We start from the raw sequence: 16,809 nt of genomic DNA on the forward strand, positions 1-16,809 counted from the left end.
GGGGCCAACTCAATATTGAACCCTACGGACCAAGACTGGGGGGCCATTAAAGGTCATGTGCATGGAAAGGGCGGGGCCAACTCCATATTGAACCCTACGGACTAAGACTGGGAGGGTATTAAAGGTCATGTGTGTGGAAAGGGCGGGGCCAACTCAATATTGAACCCTACGGAGTAAGACTGGGGGGCCATTAAAGGTCATGGGCGTGGAAAGGGCGGGGCCAACTCAATATTGAACCCTACGGACTAAGACTGGGGGGCCATTAAAGGTCATGTGCATGGAAAGGGCGGGGCCAACTCAATATTGAACCCTACGGACTAAGACTGGGGGGCCATTAAAGGTCATGTGCATGGAAAGGGCGGGGCCAACTCAATATTGAACCCTACGGACTAAGACTGGGGGCCATTAAAGGTCATGTGTGTGGAAAGGCCGGCCGACCAAAACTGCAGGCAATATAGTGTTTTATATACACACACACACACACGTAGTAGAATATATTTTGACCTCAATTTATGAATTTTTTTTTTTTTTTTTACAGTGGAAAGTAAAAAATATATATTTGTTTTTTAAATTTGTGATCTTTTTTCATTTATAGAATAAAAAACCCAGTGGTGATCAAATATCACCAAAAGAAAGATGTTTGTGTGATAAAAAAAAAAAAAAAGAGAAAGATCTAACATTTCATTTGGGTGCAGTGTTGCATGACCGCACAATTACCAGTTAAGGTAGCGCAGTGCTAAATAGCAAAAAAAAAAAAAAAAAGAATGACCTGTCATGAAAGGTGTAAATCCTTCCGGAGCTGAAGTGGTTACATAAAACCTTTGCTTTGCCCATTCATGGACCGTCACCTAGTGACAATGTTCACAGGAAAAGTTTACAGCCTCCTGTAAGCAGGAAATCACTGCTGGCAGCCGGACAAAGCCGAGGGAACACAGAAATATATTCAACGCCCCAAAACCTGAGTGTGACCTAAAAGTGTCCAATCACTGAAATCACCCGACCCGGGAAGCAGAGCTGAACCCTCCCACCCTTTACAGCCAAGGAAGCGGCCATCTTCACCTCTGATCTGCAGTTTCCATGGTGCTGCACATGTGGTCAGTTACAACAACAGCCAACTGATTGCTGGACACTTAGGCTGAGAGCACGAGCGACTGTTTCTCACGGCATGCATGGAGTGGATTCGTGGGACAGTTCAATTTAGTTCCACTTTAAAACTGAAAATGTCATTTCAGAAGTAATCCTCAATATGTTTAGGTCTTCAGCTTCCATTTAAACCAGGACTCGACACATTCAAGGCACCGGGTCACCATGGCGACTTCCACGGCAAGGCGCCTGCCACTGGCTTCCACGCAAACATGCCTCCCACGCAAAGACGCCTCACACCAGCTTCCACGCAGACAGGCCGAGCACCGGCTTCCACGCAGGCACCAGCTTCCACGCAGACAGGCCACGCACCGGCTTCCACGGCGAAACGCCTTCCATGCAGACACGCCACGCACCGGCTTCCACGCAGACAGGCCGCGCACCGGCTTCCACGCAGACAGGCCGCGCACCGGCTTCCACGCAGACAGGCCGCGCACCGGCTTCCACGCAGACAGGCCGCGCACCGGCTTCCACGCAGACAGGCCGCGCACCGGCTTCCACGCAGACAGGCTGCGCACCGGCTTCCACGCAGACACCGGCTTCCACGGCGAAACGCCTTCCATGCAGACACACCGCGCACCGGCTTCCACGCAGACAACCACGCACCGGCTTCCACGGCGAAACGCCTTCCATGCAGACACGCCACGCACCGGCTTCCACGCAGACAGGCCGCGCACCGGCTTCCACGCAGACAGGCTGCGCACCGGCTTCCACGCAGACACCGGCTTCCACGGCAAAACGCCTTCCATGCAGACACGCCGCGCACCGGCTTCCACGGCGAAACGCCTTCCATGCAGACACGCCGCGCGCCGGCTTCCACGGCGAAACGCCTTCAATGCAGACACGCCGCGCGCCGGCTTCCACGGCGAAACGCCTTCCATGCAGACACACCGCACACTGGCTTCCACGCAGACATGCCGCGCACCGGCTTCCACGCAGACACCGGCTTCCACGCAGACACCGGCTTCCACGCAGACACGCCGCGCACCGGCTTCCACGCAGACACGCCGCGCACCGGCTTCCACGCAGACACCGGCTTCCACGCAGACAGGCCGCGCACTGGCTTCCACGCAGACACGCCGCGCACCTGCTTCCACGCCGCGCACCGGCTTCCACGCAGACAGGCCGCGCACCGGCTTCCACGCAGAAACGCCGCGCACCGGCTTCCACGCAGACACCGGCTTCCACGCAGACACGCCATTCGTTTTTCACAAATTTCCGAACATGCCCAATCACCGAAAAGAAGAGGAACCACGAAAATCGGCCGGTGCCATTGACCCCACTAACAGAGAAAATCGTCTGATTATTCTTAGGTCCGATTTTCAGATGAAAAATCAGTCGAATTTCGCCCCATGTATGGCCGGCATAAGGTCCAGCGCAGTTCCTAGGCCCCGCCCCTACAGCTGGGCCGGCTCAGTAACAGCCTGCACTGTCCCCAGGGGAGCCGGGCCCTGAAATGTCCTGACCCCTGGGGGCCGCGCACCTTCTGGAAGGATAGAAGTCAGGTTTTCATATACAAATGACAATTCATGAACGAAGACCGATCGATAATATTCCGCTGCGGCTGAATGACTCTGGACCAATAGGAAAGCGACTTGGTCTGGTGGAGCTTGGTGACTGGGGGGGGGTGTAGTTCGGTGATTGGAGGAGAGGGGGATTTGGTAGAGTTTAATGACTGGGGGGGGGGGGGTTAGTGGTGTTTGGGGGAGGCGTTGGTGGAATTTGATGACTGGAGGGGGAGCTTGGTGGAGTTTGGTGACGGGGAGGGGGGGGGTTTGTGGTGGGCGACTTGGTCTGGTGGAGCTTGGTGACAGGGGGGGGGGGGGGGGGGTGTACTTTGGTGATTGGAGGAGAGGGGGATTTGGTAGAGTTTAATGACTGGGGGGGGGGGGTTAGTGATGTTTGGTGATTGGGGGAGGCGTGGAATTTGATGACTGGGTGGGGTCTGGTGGAGTTTGGTGACTGGAGGAGGGGGGGAGGTCCTGGTGGAGTTTGGTGACCGGAGGGGGGTCCAGGTGGAGTTTGGTGACCGGAGGTGGGGGGGGGTCTGTAGTAGTTTGGTGACTGGAGGTGGGGGGGGGGGGTCTGTAGTAGTTTGGTGACTGGAGGTGGGGGGGTCTGTAGTAGTTTGGTGACTGGAGGTGGGGGGGGTCTGTAGTAGTTTGGTGACTGGAGGTGGGGGGGGGGGGGTCTGTAGTAGTTTGGTGACTGGAGGTGGGGGGGGGGGGTCTGTAGTAGTTTGGTGACTGGAGGTGGGGGGGGGGGTCTGTAGTAGTTTGGTGACTGGAGGTGGGGGGGGTCTGTAGTAGTTTGGTGACTGGAGGTGGGGGGGGTCTGTAGTAGTTTGGTGACTGGAGGAGGGGGGGAGGTCCTGGTGGAGTTTGGTGACCGGAGGGGGGTCCAGGTGGAGTTTGGTGACCGGAGGTGGGGGGGGGTCTGTAGTAGTTTGGTGACTGGAGGTGGGGGGGGGGTCTGTAGTAGTTTGGTGACTGGAGGTGGGGGGGGGGTCTGTAGTAGTTTGGTGACTGGAGGTGGGGGGGGGGGGGTCTGTAGTAGTTTGGTGACTGGAGGTGGGGGGGGGTCTGTAGTAGTTTGGTGACTGGGGGGGGGGTCTGTAGTAGTTTGGTGACTGGGGGGGGGGTCTGTAGTAGTTTGGTGACTGGAGGTGGGGGGGGGGGGTCTGTAGTAGTTTGGTGACTGGAGGTGGGGGGGGGGTCTGTAGTAGTTTGGTGACTGGAGGTGGGGGGGGTCTGTAGTAGTTTGGTGACTGGGGGGGGGGGGTCTGTAGTAGTTTGGTGACTGGAGGTGGGGTCTGTAGTAGTTTGGTGACGGGGGGGGGGGGGGGGTCTGTAGTAGTTTGGTGACTGGAGGGGGAGTCTGGTGGAGTTTGGTGACTGCAGGAGGGAGGGGGTCTGGTGACTGGAGGGGGGTACATGTAGCTATGGGGGGGTGCGGTAGTTTTGGTCCTAGTATAAGTGCCCCTATGAAGCGATCTCCCCCCCCCCCCCCGGTCACTCACATTTCTCCCGGGGGGGTGCGGACTCCAAGTTGCACCAAACTGATCTCCGTCACTCTCCCGAACTCCTGTCACCGATGATTGGGCGAGTCCTAATGACATCACAGGAGGGGACGGCAGGGCGGGGCACTTCCCTTTTCCATCCTCTGGATGAGCATTTCTGTCTCCACATAGGCCGCTCTTCCAGGCGGCAGCCGCCATCTTTCTGTAGTCTGAATAACATCGGAGATAAAGGAAGGTGCGGAGCAGACAAGTGCGGACAGGGCGCTGACAGTAACCCGCCCCCTGCTGTCCAGGGTGTGTCTAAAGTCAGCAAAACTTACATCCTAGAAACAGATAAGGAATAGTTTAGATTTCTCAGTAAAGCTGCTTCAGAGTTTTAGAGATTTTCAGTTAAAAAGAAGGAAAATAAAACAAACATCCCCGAAGAGTGAGTGTAATGAGATGAACCCCTTCAATACCGGCCGCTTTCACCCCCTTCCTGCCAAGGCCAATTTTCTGCTTTCAGCGTTCTCACACCTTGAATGACAATTGCGCGGTCATGCAACGCTGTACCCATATGACATTGTTATCTTTTATTTTAGACAGCTTTCTTTTTGGTGGTAATTAAACAGAACTGAATTTATTTTTTTATGCAAAATAATTGTAAAAAAATACCAAAAATTTTCAAAAATGTTTCTTTTATAAAATTTTGCAAATAAATAATCTTTCTTCATAAATTTAGGCCAAAATGTATTCTGCTACCTTTCTTTGATGAAAATACACCAAATCAGTGTATATTATTTATTCTATGCAAAAGGTATAGAGTCCATGAACTATGGGATATTTATCTGAAAATCGATCAATCCCGATGTACTGACAATCAATCTAAATTCTTCAGGCTCTAAATTGCCAGGACAGTCCGAGGTATTTAGTAAGAGGCACGGCAAGTTTTTTGAAGTTGTAATTTTTGTCACAGTTCTTTGGAAAATAAAGAAATAAAATAGGTAGTCATTTTTTAAAGATATTTCTCACACACAGCATAGGCATACTTATAATTACACCCCAAAATGCCTTCGGATTATGGGAATACCACATGTGTGAGACTTTTTCACAGCGTAGATGCATAGAGGGGCCCAAAATCCAAGGCAGCCTTCATGCATTATAGGGTTATAAATTACACATCAAATATCCACACTACCCAGGGGCGGACTGATCATTTGGAAACTCAGGCACTGTCAGAGGGCCCGGGGTCAGTAGGGGGCCCCATGAGATGCCCCTGGTACCTTTTTCATAGGCTTTTTTGAGGTTGGGCAAGGACACAGGGGCCCCATGATCCCCTATTGCCCGGGGGCCTCATGAGTTGTCAGTCCGCCCCTGACACTACCTATCACATTTTTGGAGGCCCTGAAGCACCAGGACCCTTAAATGACCCCACTTTAGAGAGAAAACACCCCACGGTATTTACTAAAAGTTATGGCGAACCTTTGAAGACTTCATTTATTTTGCCATAAGTTTTTGGAAAATGTGGATTGAAGATTAATAATATATTTCTAACACACATGAACAACATATGTTGATACCACATGTGTAAGACTTTTTCACAGCCTAGATGCATAGAGGGGCCCAAAATCCAAGGCGACCTTCATGCATTCTAGGGTCATAAATTACAGATCAAATTTCCACACTAGCTATCACATTTTTGGAGGCCCGGGAGCACCAGTACAATGGAAACACCCTGAAATGACCCAATTTTAAAGAGAAAATACCCCTTTGTATATACTAAGAGGCATGGTGAGCCTTTGAAGACTTCATCTATTTTGCCACAAGTTTTTGGAAAATGTGGAATGAAAATTAATAATATATTTCTAGCTCTGCTACTCCTCCCAAGTATGGGGAAACCACATGTGTAAGACTTTTTCACAGCCCAGATGCATAGAGAGGCCCAAAATCCAAGAAGACCTTCGGGCTTTCCAGAGGCATAAAATTTGCATCTGATTTGCTGACTGCCTATCACATGTTGTTCACATGTTCCATGGTGGAACACCAGGACAGTGGAAACACCCTTAAATGACCCCAGGTTAGAGAGAAAACACCCCACGGTATTTACTAAGAGTCATGGTGAACCTTTGAAGACATCATTTATTTTGCCATAAGTTTTTGATAAATGTGGAATGAAAATTAATAATATATTTCTAACACACATGAACAACATGTGTTGATACCACATGTGTAAGACTTTTTCACAGCCTAGATGCATAGAGGGGCCCAAAATCCAAGGCGACCTTCATGTATTCTAGGGTCATAAATTACAGATCAAATTTGCACACTAGCTATCACATTTTTGGAGGCCCTGGAGCACCAGTACAATGGAAACACCCTGAAATTACCCAAATTTAAAGAGAAAATACCCCTTTGTATTTACTAATGGCATGGTGAGCCTTTGAAGACTTCATCTATTTTGCCACAAGTTTTTGGAAAATGTGGAATGAAAATTAATGATATATTTCTAGCACACATCATAGGCATACTTACGATCACACCACAAAACACATTCTGCTACTCCTCCCAAGTATGGGGATACCAAATGGGTAAGACTTTTTCACAGCCCAGATGCATAGAGAGGCCCAAAATCTAAGAAGACCTTCGGGCTTTCCAGAGGCATAAATTTTGCATCTAATTTGCTGACTACCTACATGTTCACATGTTGCATGGCGGAACACCCGGATAGTGGAAACACCCTGAAATGACCCCATTTTAGATAGAAAACACCCCACAGTATTTACTTAGAGGCACAATGTGTCTTTGAAGACTTCATTTTTTTTTGCCAAAGGTTTTTGGAAAATATGGAATGAAAATTTATTTTTTTTTACACATAGTTCTCAATAAGATATTTCTATCAGACTTTATTAGCATACTTACAATTACACCCCAAAACACATTCTTCTATTCCTCCCGAGTATGGGGATACCATATCTGGGAGACTTTTTTTACAGCCTAGATGCATAGAAAGGCCCAAAATCCAAAGAGCACCTTCAGGTTTTATTTTTATATACCGTATATACTCGAGTATAAGCCGACCCGAATATAAGCCGAGGTACCTAATTTTACCACAAAAAACTGGGAAAAACTATTGACTCGAGTATAAGCCGAGGGTGGGAAATGAGGCACCTACTAGTCAATGTAAAAAATAAAATAAAATAAAATAAAAATAGTGCCCCATCATTGGTATCAGTGGGAGGAATGGTGCCCCATCATTGGTGTCAGTGGGAGGAATAGTACCCCATCATTGGTGTCAGTGGGAAGAATAGTGCCCCATCATTGGTGTCAGTGGGAAGAATAGTGCCCCATCATTGGTGTCAATGGGAGGAATAGTGCCCCATCATTGGTGTCAGTGGGAAGAATAGTGCCCCATCATTGGTGTCAGTGGGAAGAATAGTGCCCCATCATTGGTATCAGTGGGAGGAATAGTGCCCCATCATTGGTGTCAGTGGGAGGAATAGTGTCCCATCATTGGTGTCAGTGGGAGGAATAGTGTCCCATCGTTGGTGTCAGTGGGAGGAATAGTGCCCCATCGTTGGTGTCAGTGGGAGGAATAGTGCCCCATCATTGGTGTCAGTGGGAGGAATAGTGCCCCATTGTTGGTATCACTGGGAGGAATAGTGCCCCATCGTTGGTGTCAGTGGGAGGAATAGTGCCCCATCGTTGGTGTCAGTGGGAGGAATAATGCCCCATCATTAGTATCAGTGACACCAATGATGCGGCACTATTCCTCCCACTGACACCAATGACACTTGCTGACCCCTGTTGCAGTATGGTGCTGCTGCAGCCAGCATATGTGGTTGCAGCAGCACCTCTGCACTGCACACTTACCGGCTTTTCCCTCACTCGATTTTCGCGGGTCCGCTCGGCTCCGCCTCCTCGCCCGTGATTGGCCGTCTGTGTACCTTTCCTGAGCTACAGTTCTGGCGGCCAATCACCAGTGAGGAGGCGGAGCCGAGCGGCAGGATTGAGGGAGTGGCCGGAGTGATGGAAGAAGCAGCGCTTCCTGGATGGATCATCATGGGAGCCAGGTAAGAGACTGGTGCCCTCTGCCCACCCCTGTACGCGCCCCCCTTGACGGAGCCTCGCGCCCCCCCCTACCTCGTTGACTCGAGTATAAGCCGAGGGGGCCGTTTTTCAGCACAAAAAATGTGCTGAAAAACTCGGCTTATACTCGAGTATATACGGTATATGTATATATATATATATATATATTCCTGAACTCCACATGCACTCTCTGCCAGTTCCTGGCCCAGCTTGCCTGCCACTACTTCTGCTTTACCCACTGCTGGGCTGCTTTCTGCAAGCACCTACCTACGACCTACCAGCGCCTGCTCATCATTTGTCTGCTTCCGACCATGCCTCGCCTGCTTGCTTCTCCATTGCCAGCCAGCTTCTGCCCTTTTCTCACGTGTCGCTTTTCAGCTCATCTGCTCCACCGCAGTGCACCATCGGCTTCCTGTTGTTTGGCCTGGACTTCCCACCGGCTAGCAAGACCAACAGGAACTCATGCCACACCGTGCTCCTGTGCAGGCTGTCTATTCTATCAGGGGCCCTAAGCCAGACGTATCAGACTCCTGAGGTTCACACCAGAATGCAATATAAAACACCTTTGTGTTTGCATGCGTTTTTGCATGCGCTCAGATGCGGTTTTTCTTTTACATTTTATTTACAATCTTTGTTTTCAAAGACCTGCGATCGTGAGCTTTGCGTTTACACTCATTTGTGCACATTGGATTGCAAAAAAAAAGCAGCCTGCCACATTCCTGGTGTGAAGACTGACCACACCATCCATAGACAACCAATTATAATCTGAACCACCAAATCGATTCCGCCGCTGTCTGGCTGTCATATTGTTCCCTTGTGCTGTTACCCTAAGCAAGGACATGTACTCCTCTTTACCCCATGTGTGTATACCAGGCCCAGTTCTTTGCTATTCACCATGTACCACCATACACCCCTTTGTAGTAACTGCAAACCAGGTGTTTGAATGGTTTACCAACTGTACTGGTCATGTTCAACAGTACAGTCCAAATGTACTTTCCTAGCTATCTATTCTCAAGCAGCCCATTGCACACCCTCCCCAGGTAAAGTCCATGGCCTGGAAGAGACCTGTCCCAGGTGGATTCCCCTAGATAAGGGGTAGGCAAGCTGCGGCTCTCAAGCTTTTGCAGGACTACAAGTTCCATCATGCCTCTGCAAGTCACTGTAACTGGCAATTTTGCAATATCTCATGGGTAATGTAGTTCCACAACAGCTAGAGTGCCGCAGGTTGCCTACCCCTGCCCTAGTGGGTACTTTGTGCAGCTGGTTAGCAGTTACAACCTCATGGTGGGCTTTTTGTTCTGCTTCCCATGCAGCCATGGCAAAGTGACCCCCTGAGCAGAGCCTTCCCCCTTTTTATGTTCAGCACAGGGTGTAGGGCAGAGCCCAGAAAAGCCTGGGAAAATGCAGTACCGGAATTCCTTCCTACCTGGGCAGTCTGGAACACCATTTAACATAACAGCAGCAACTGTTAGGTCGATGATCGCCAAACTGCGGGACTGAGGGGGGCATTTTGACACTGGGGGGGTGGGGGGGAACTGACTTGATGTCACTGACATCCCCAGTGACACCAATACAGCGACCAGTGCTATAAAACAGCCCTGATACTGTACTAATGGCACTGGGCAGGAAGGGGTTAACACGAGGGGCAATCAAAGGGTTAACTGTGTGTTGTTTTACTGTGTGCTGTATGGTGGTGCTTCACTGTAATCACACTGGCTTACATATATATATATATACAGTTGTGTTCAAAATAACAGCAGTCAGACATCACTAACCGGATCAATCACTGTTTTTGGTAGAAATGATATTTCTACATGACAAATAATTTCCTAGCAGGTGTAGTAGAGTAATAGAAATCCAACAGACCCGACAGTCATGACATGCATGCTGCTGATTCTGTGTCATTGAATCACTCATTGAAAGGGGCGTGTTCAAAATAATAGCAGTGTGGAGTTCTATTAGTGAGGTCATTCATTCTTTGTGTAGAGATGTGCTGGTTGCTTTAAATCTTAAACAGCAGTTGCAAACCATTTTTTTTCTTTTCCCTCTTTGTGAGTGACAGACAGGAAAAGCAGGACTGTGCTCTGATTGGTTGTTGCTACAGCTGATAAGGATCCACCCATAGCAGCACTGTTGCAGCTGGACTTATAATTGGCTGTGGAGGAAAGGAGAGAGGAAAAAGGAAGAAGAAGCACATGTGGGGAGGCAGACATTTTCAGGGGACCGCATGGAGCAAGTCACAGAGTCTCACTCTCTGTGCTGCTAGAGCCCATGGATTGGGCTGGGAGTGTGTAGCAGAGAAATTGTTGCAGGAGGACAGTGTGCAAATCAAGGATTGACCTGCCTGACACTCGGGATTACAGCCACTCAAGTGCATGTGTCTCTCAAAGTTTGGAGCTGCTGAAAGAGAGAGGATTTCTACTGCTGTCTAATGCTATCTAGAGGACAATCCAGAAACAGTGAGTTCTCTGTGATGAAAGGGGATTTTGATATCGTTGCATTTGCTGTTCATCTCTGGAGAATGGTCATGAGAAAGCCTGCTCTCTAATTGTCAGAGTGACACAGATCTTGGAAAGCCCAAGCTGCTCAGAATTAGCTATTCCTGATGCTGATTGATGAGAGAACTCTGTCACTGTATATTACTGGATTGTCTCCTCAAAACTTTTGCTGTGGCTGAAGAGTGTGTTTAGTTCCAAGTCCTCACAGAAGCTTGCTGCTTTGAATATACTGAGCAAGTGTCAGTATATCAGGATTTCACCTGTATGGTAAAGATTTGTTGAAGTGTTGTTTTCCTCTATTGCAATGTTCACTGGAAGATTCTGCTTAAAGGAGACTGTGCTATCCTGCTACCCCTGGATTACAAATACTCTCCCATGCAGAGAGTGAGCGCTCTTCCACTGATTAAAGGTCCCCAACGTTGAGAGACTTTAAGTTTCATCCCACTGGCCAGTGGTTAGGTTGGACATTCCCTGTGTTAAATCAGCCAGTTCTTTTTCAGGGTTTGTCTTCATCAATAAAACCCATAAAAAATATTCTCAGAGTGTCGAAGTGTTTTGGGTATAATCGGAGGTGTCACCAGATTCAGCTGGGAGCTGAACCTATATATCTAGCCAAGCATCACCCAAGCAGGGGTGGACTGACCATTTGGAAACTCGGGCACTGCCTGAGGGCCCAGGGTCAGTAGGGGGCCCCATGAGATGCCCCTGGTACCTTTTTCATAGGCTTTTTTCGAGTTTGGGCAAGGACACAGGGGCCCCACAATCCCCTATTGCCCGGGGGCCCCATGAGTTGTCAGTCTGCTCCTGCACCCAAGGGTGTGCTACATTTGAAAACTAGGTGGCAATTATTGCCCTTATTTAAGGAAGGAAGGCAGCAAATGTTGTACATGCTGGTTACAGTGCATTTCTCTCTGAAATTCTGAGGAAAATGGGTCGTTCCAAACATTGTTCAGAAGAACAGCGTACCTTGATTAAAAAAGTTGATTGGAGAGGGGAAAACATATAAAGAAGTGCAGAAAATGATAGGCTGCTCAGCTAAAATGATCGCAAATGCTTTAAAATGGCAACCAAAACCTGAAAGATGTGGAAGAAAGCGAAAAACTACCATTGGAATGGATAGAAGAATAGCCAAAATGGGGCGGACTCAGCCAACAATCAGCTCCAGGAAGATGAAAGAAGGTGTGACGTTCCCTGTGAGGACTGTTACAATTAGAAGACGCCTATGTGAAGCCAAGCTATCTGCAAGAAGTCCCCGCAAAGTCCCACTGCACATTGACTGGGCTAAAGAGAAATGGCGCAACATTTTGTGGACTGATGAAAGTAAGATTGTTCTTTTTGGGTCTAGTGGGCGGAGACAGTTTGTCAGACGACCCCCAAACACTGAATTCAAGACAGTGAAGCATGGTGGTGCAAGCATCATGATATGGGGATGTTTCTCATACTACGGTGTTGGGCCTATTTATCGCATACCAGGGATCATGGATCAGTTTGAATACATCAGAATACTTGAAGAGGTCATGCTGCCTTATGCTGAAGAGGAAATGCCCTTGAAATGGGTGTTCCAACAAGACAACGACCCCAAACACACCAGTAAACGTGCAACATCTTGGTTCCAGACCAACAAGATTGATGTTATGGAGTGGCCAGCCCAATCCCCGGATCTTAATCCAATAGAAAACTTGTGGGGTGACATCAAAAATGCTGTTTCTGAGGCAAAACCAAGAAATAGAGAAGAACTGTGGAATGTCGTCCAATCATCCTGGGCTGGAATACCTGATCACAGGGGCCAGAAGTTGGGTGACTCCATGCAACACAGATGTACAGCAGTTCTCAGAAACAGTGCGACTACAACCAAATATTCATGAAGTCATTCAAAGGAAAGCAAAATCTTCAAACATTTCTCAGTTTATATAGTGAATGTTTGAGTTTGTAAAGAAGAATACAAACACTGCGATTTTTTTGAACCGTCTAATATTCACTTTTCTTCCATTTTTTTTAGAGGAACAACACAAATTTGATGTATTTTTCTTCATGTTGTGATTTGGAATAGAATGTGTCGTGTTCCCAATGCATTTGTGTGGATGGAAATAAAAGCTATTAGAAGGATTTTGAGCTTTAGTCACTTTTTTCAACACACTATTATTTTGAACACAACTGTGTATATATATATATATATATATATATACTGCATGTTGAAATGTGTTTTTTATATATCAGAAAATATATGAAAAATATTTTTTTAAGTATATATTTTTTAAATATATCCTTCCGATTTTTTTTTTCATATAAAAAAGTAATTTTAAAAATGTATTTTTAAAGACATAAAGTATATTTGAAAATTTATTTTAAAAAATATTTTTCATATATTTTGTAATTAAAATGCATTTCAACATACAGTATATATATATATATATATACATATTGAAATATATTGAATACGGCCAAAATTGTAGTATTTAAAATATATGTCAATATGTTTGGGAAGGGTATATTTTAAATATATTTTTCTTCCATGTGGGTAGCAACAAGAAAATGTTTAAAAAATGAAAAAAAAAAAAAACAAGGCAAAAACGCAAATGCGAAAATGAAAAAAAACGCAATGCAAAAACGCCTCAAACGCAACCTGCAAAGGTGTGAACCTAGACTTAGGAGTTGTACACCTGGTGCAGCTGTCCCGTAACGTGAGGCTTTATTGGATGAGCCGCTGTGTCCCATGATACCGCACACCTTGTATTTGGAATGTGACATTTAGAATGGAACTCCGCTGAGCTTGTGTTTCGTCTCACCAGTCCAGCTTTCCTCACTCCCAGTGATAGAGTATGGATCCTGACAAGTAGCAGAGCGAACCTCCTGTGTGCATGGCTTGTCTCCATTACCTCTCCCCGTACATGCCACTAGGTCCCTGAGATCTCTGCCACGTGGATGCCATCCCTGTAGCTGGGGCAAAGACCACTCAAGGGGGGACAATGAAACACTCCGCTCGCTATCCGGGGAACCCCTGCCAGTACTGTCCTTCCCCATATGGAAAAAATATATATTTGAAATATACTTAAAAAATATTGTTCCCAAATATTTTGACATATATTTGAAATGCTACAATTCTACAAAAATATATCTGAAGAATATATTTGAAAAAAATATATTTTTAAAATATATTCTTCAGATTTTTTTTAACATATAAAAAAGTCATTTTTACATATATTTGTAAATGCATTCCAAAAATGTAGAGTTGTATTTTTAAAGACATACAGTATATTTGAAATGTATTTTTTAAATATTTTTCATATATTTTGTAATAAATCTAAGAGCCCAGGAAAGGGTCATCCTACTCCAAACTGAAACTCTTTAACCGTTTCAATACCGGGCAATTTTCCCCCTTCCCGCCCAGGCCATTTTTCAGGTTTCAGCGCTCTCACACTTTGAATGACAATTGCGCGGTCATACAACACTGTACCCAAACTAAAATTTTATCATTTTCTTCACACAACTAGAGCTTTCTTTTGGTGGTATTTAATCACCGCTGGGGTTTTTATTTTTTGCTAAATTAACAAAAAAAGACCAAAAATTTTGAAAAAAAAACACATTTTTCTTTGTTTCTGTTATAAAAGTTTACAAATAAATAATTGTTCTTCATAAATTTAGGCCGAGATGTATTCTGCTACATGTCTTTGGTGAAAATAACCCAAATTAGGATGTATTTTTTAGTTTGTAGGAAAGTTATAGAGTTCACAAACTATGGGATATACAGTTGTGACCAAAATTATTCAACCCCCACTGAAATTGAGTGTTTTGGCCAGTTTGACATTGCTTTTGATCATTCAGTCATCTTGCTTACATTTACATTAAAGAGGCACTTGTAGGTCAGACAAATATAACATAACAGTTATAATGAAATAACCACAAATGTCTTTTCTGTGCTCACAGCATTATCAGTTTTATTCAACCCCCAAGTGACATTCAATCTTAGTACTTAGTACAGCATCCTTTTACAGTTATAACAGCTTTTAAACGTGAAGCATAGCTTGACACAAGTGTCTTGCAGCGATCTACGGGTATCTTCGCCCATTCTTCATGGGCAAAGGCCTCCAGTTCAGTCACATTCTTAGGCTTGCGCACTGCAACTGCTTTCTTTAAGTCCCACCAGAGGTTCTCAATCGGATTTAAGTCTGGTGACTGCGATGGCCACTCCAAAATGTTCCAGCCTTTCCTCTGCAACCATGCTCTAGTGGACTTGGAGGTATGCTTGGGATCATTGTCCTGTTGAAAGGTCCAACGTCTCCCAAGCCTCAGGTGTGTGACGGACTGCATCACGTTTCCATCCAATATCTCCTGGTACTGAAGAGAATTCATGGTACCTTGCACACGCTGAAGCTTCCCTGTACCTGCAGAAGCAAAACAGCCCCAAAGCATGATTGACCCTCCACCATGCTTCACAGTAGGCAAGGTGTTCTTTTCATCATAGGCCTTGTTCTTCCTCCTCCAAACATAGCGTTGATCCATGGGCCCAAACAGTTCTAATTTTGTTTCATCAGTCCACAGAACACTATCCCACAACTTTTGTGGTTTGTCCACATGGCTTTTGGCATACTGCAGTCGACTCTTCTTATTCTTTGGAGACAGCAAGGGGGTACGCCTGGGAGTTCTGGCACGGAGGCCTTCATTACGCAGTGTGCGTCTTATTGTCTGGGCTGAAACTTCTGTACCCACATCTGACAAATCTTTTCTCAGTTCCTCAGCAGTCACACGGGGACTTCTCTCCACTCTACGCTTCAGGTAGCGCACAGCAGTCGAAGTCAGCATCTTCTTTCTGCCACGACCAGGTAGCGTTTCAACAGTGCCCTTTGCCTTGAATTTGCGAATGATGCTTCCTAAGGTGTCTCTTGGTATGTTTAACATCTTTGCAATCTTCTTATAGCCATTGCCCTTCCTGTGAAGAGAAATCACCTCTTCTCTTGTCTTCCTGGACCATTCTCTTGCCTTCACCATGTTTGTAACCACACCAGTAAATGTCTAGAAGGAGCTGAGTATCACAGTCATTTTAAAGCTGCCTAATTGGTGCTTATTATGCTTGATTGCTGCTCGGTGACATCCACAGGTGTTTTCAATACCTGATGGAAAGCACCTGTATGAACCTCTGTTCTTCAGAGTGGTAGTCTTTAAGGGGTTGAATAATTGTGGCAATGAAGAAACCACATAAGAACCATTTACTACTGTATTACATAAACAATTGATGTCATTTTAGTTGCATTTGGGTAGTTACAACGTCCTTGTAGGATTTGATTCTGAATACAATTCCAAATGTACACTATAGTCCCTAAACCCCTTTACAGCATTGGGGGTTGAATAATTTTGGTCACAACTGTATCTGAATATTGATCAATCCTGAAGTACTGACGGCCAATCTAATTTCTTGAGGTTTTTTTTTTTTTTTTTTTTTTACACAATTTGCTTATAGCAAAGAATTACTTTGCTATAAGCAAGCATTTACCTGAATGAAATCGATTCATTCAGCTTTTTTTTTTTGTTTTTTTTTTTTGTGCTTAGCTGTGATTTGGTCACAGCTAATCACATGACATGTGCATGTGATTAGCTGTGACCATTCACAGCTAGGCACTAGTATACAATGGATGGCATCATGAATGAAGCCATCCATTGTATACAACTGTCATGTGACCTGCTGTGATTGGTCACAGCAGGTCACATGGTACCAGCAACGGGAGCCGGTACTCGGATCTGTCATCGGCCGTGTCCGAGGTGCACGGCCGGTGACAGATCGCACTGCTGCGCCGCTCTGCATTAGCGCAAACGGCGCATGTGCGGGAGCACGCCAAATGGCGTGCACCCGGAGTGAAGAGACACTTCTGAAGCCGCCAAACGGCCATTGGCCGGGCAGCTAATGGTTTAGAGCCTGAAACTGCATTACAAAGACATTTTACATAATTGTGTTCTTCCAACCTTGTGGTAACAGTTTGTTGAAGACCCTTTTCTGTTCCAACATGACTGTGCCCCTGTGTACAAAGCCAGCTCCGTAAAGACATGGTTTGGCCAGTTTGGTGTGGAGGAACTCGAGTGTCCTGCACAGAG

At 46.3% G+C, this 16,809-nt stretch overlaps 1 protein-coding gene across 1 annotated transcript in view; it reads right to left on the reverse strand.

Annotated features, from left to right (window-relative positions):
• Positions 1 to 4,255, reverse strand: part of LOC149434990 (vesicle-associated membrane protein 3-like) — a 49,020-nt gene extending 44,765 nt beyond the window's left edge. The window contains exon 1 of the mRNA XM_089663124.1: positions 4,163 to 4,255. Within this exon, the coding sequence (XP_089519250.1) occupies positions 4,163 to 4,164 (2 nt within the window). The 5' untranslated portion in view covers positions 4,165 to 4,255. The remainder of the gene's footprint in view (positions 1 to 4,162) is intronic.
• Between the last annotated feature and the right edge of the window lie 12,554 nt (positions 4,256 to 16,809).

The sequence above is a fragment of the Staurois parvus genome, unplaced genomic scaffold, assembly GCF_062004578.1.
Source record: "Staurois parvus isolate SC_StPar_1 unplaced genomic scaffold, SC_StPar_1.0 ptg001631l, whole genome shotgun sequence".
Classification (NCBI taxonomy): domain Eukaryota; kingdom Metazoa; phylum Chordata; class Amphibia; order Anura; family Ranidae; genus Staurois; species Staurois parvus.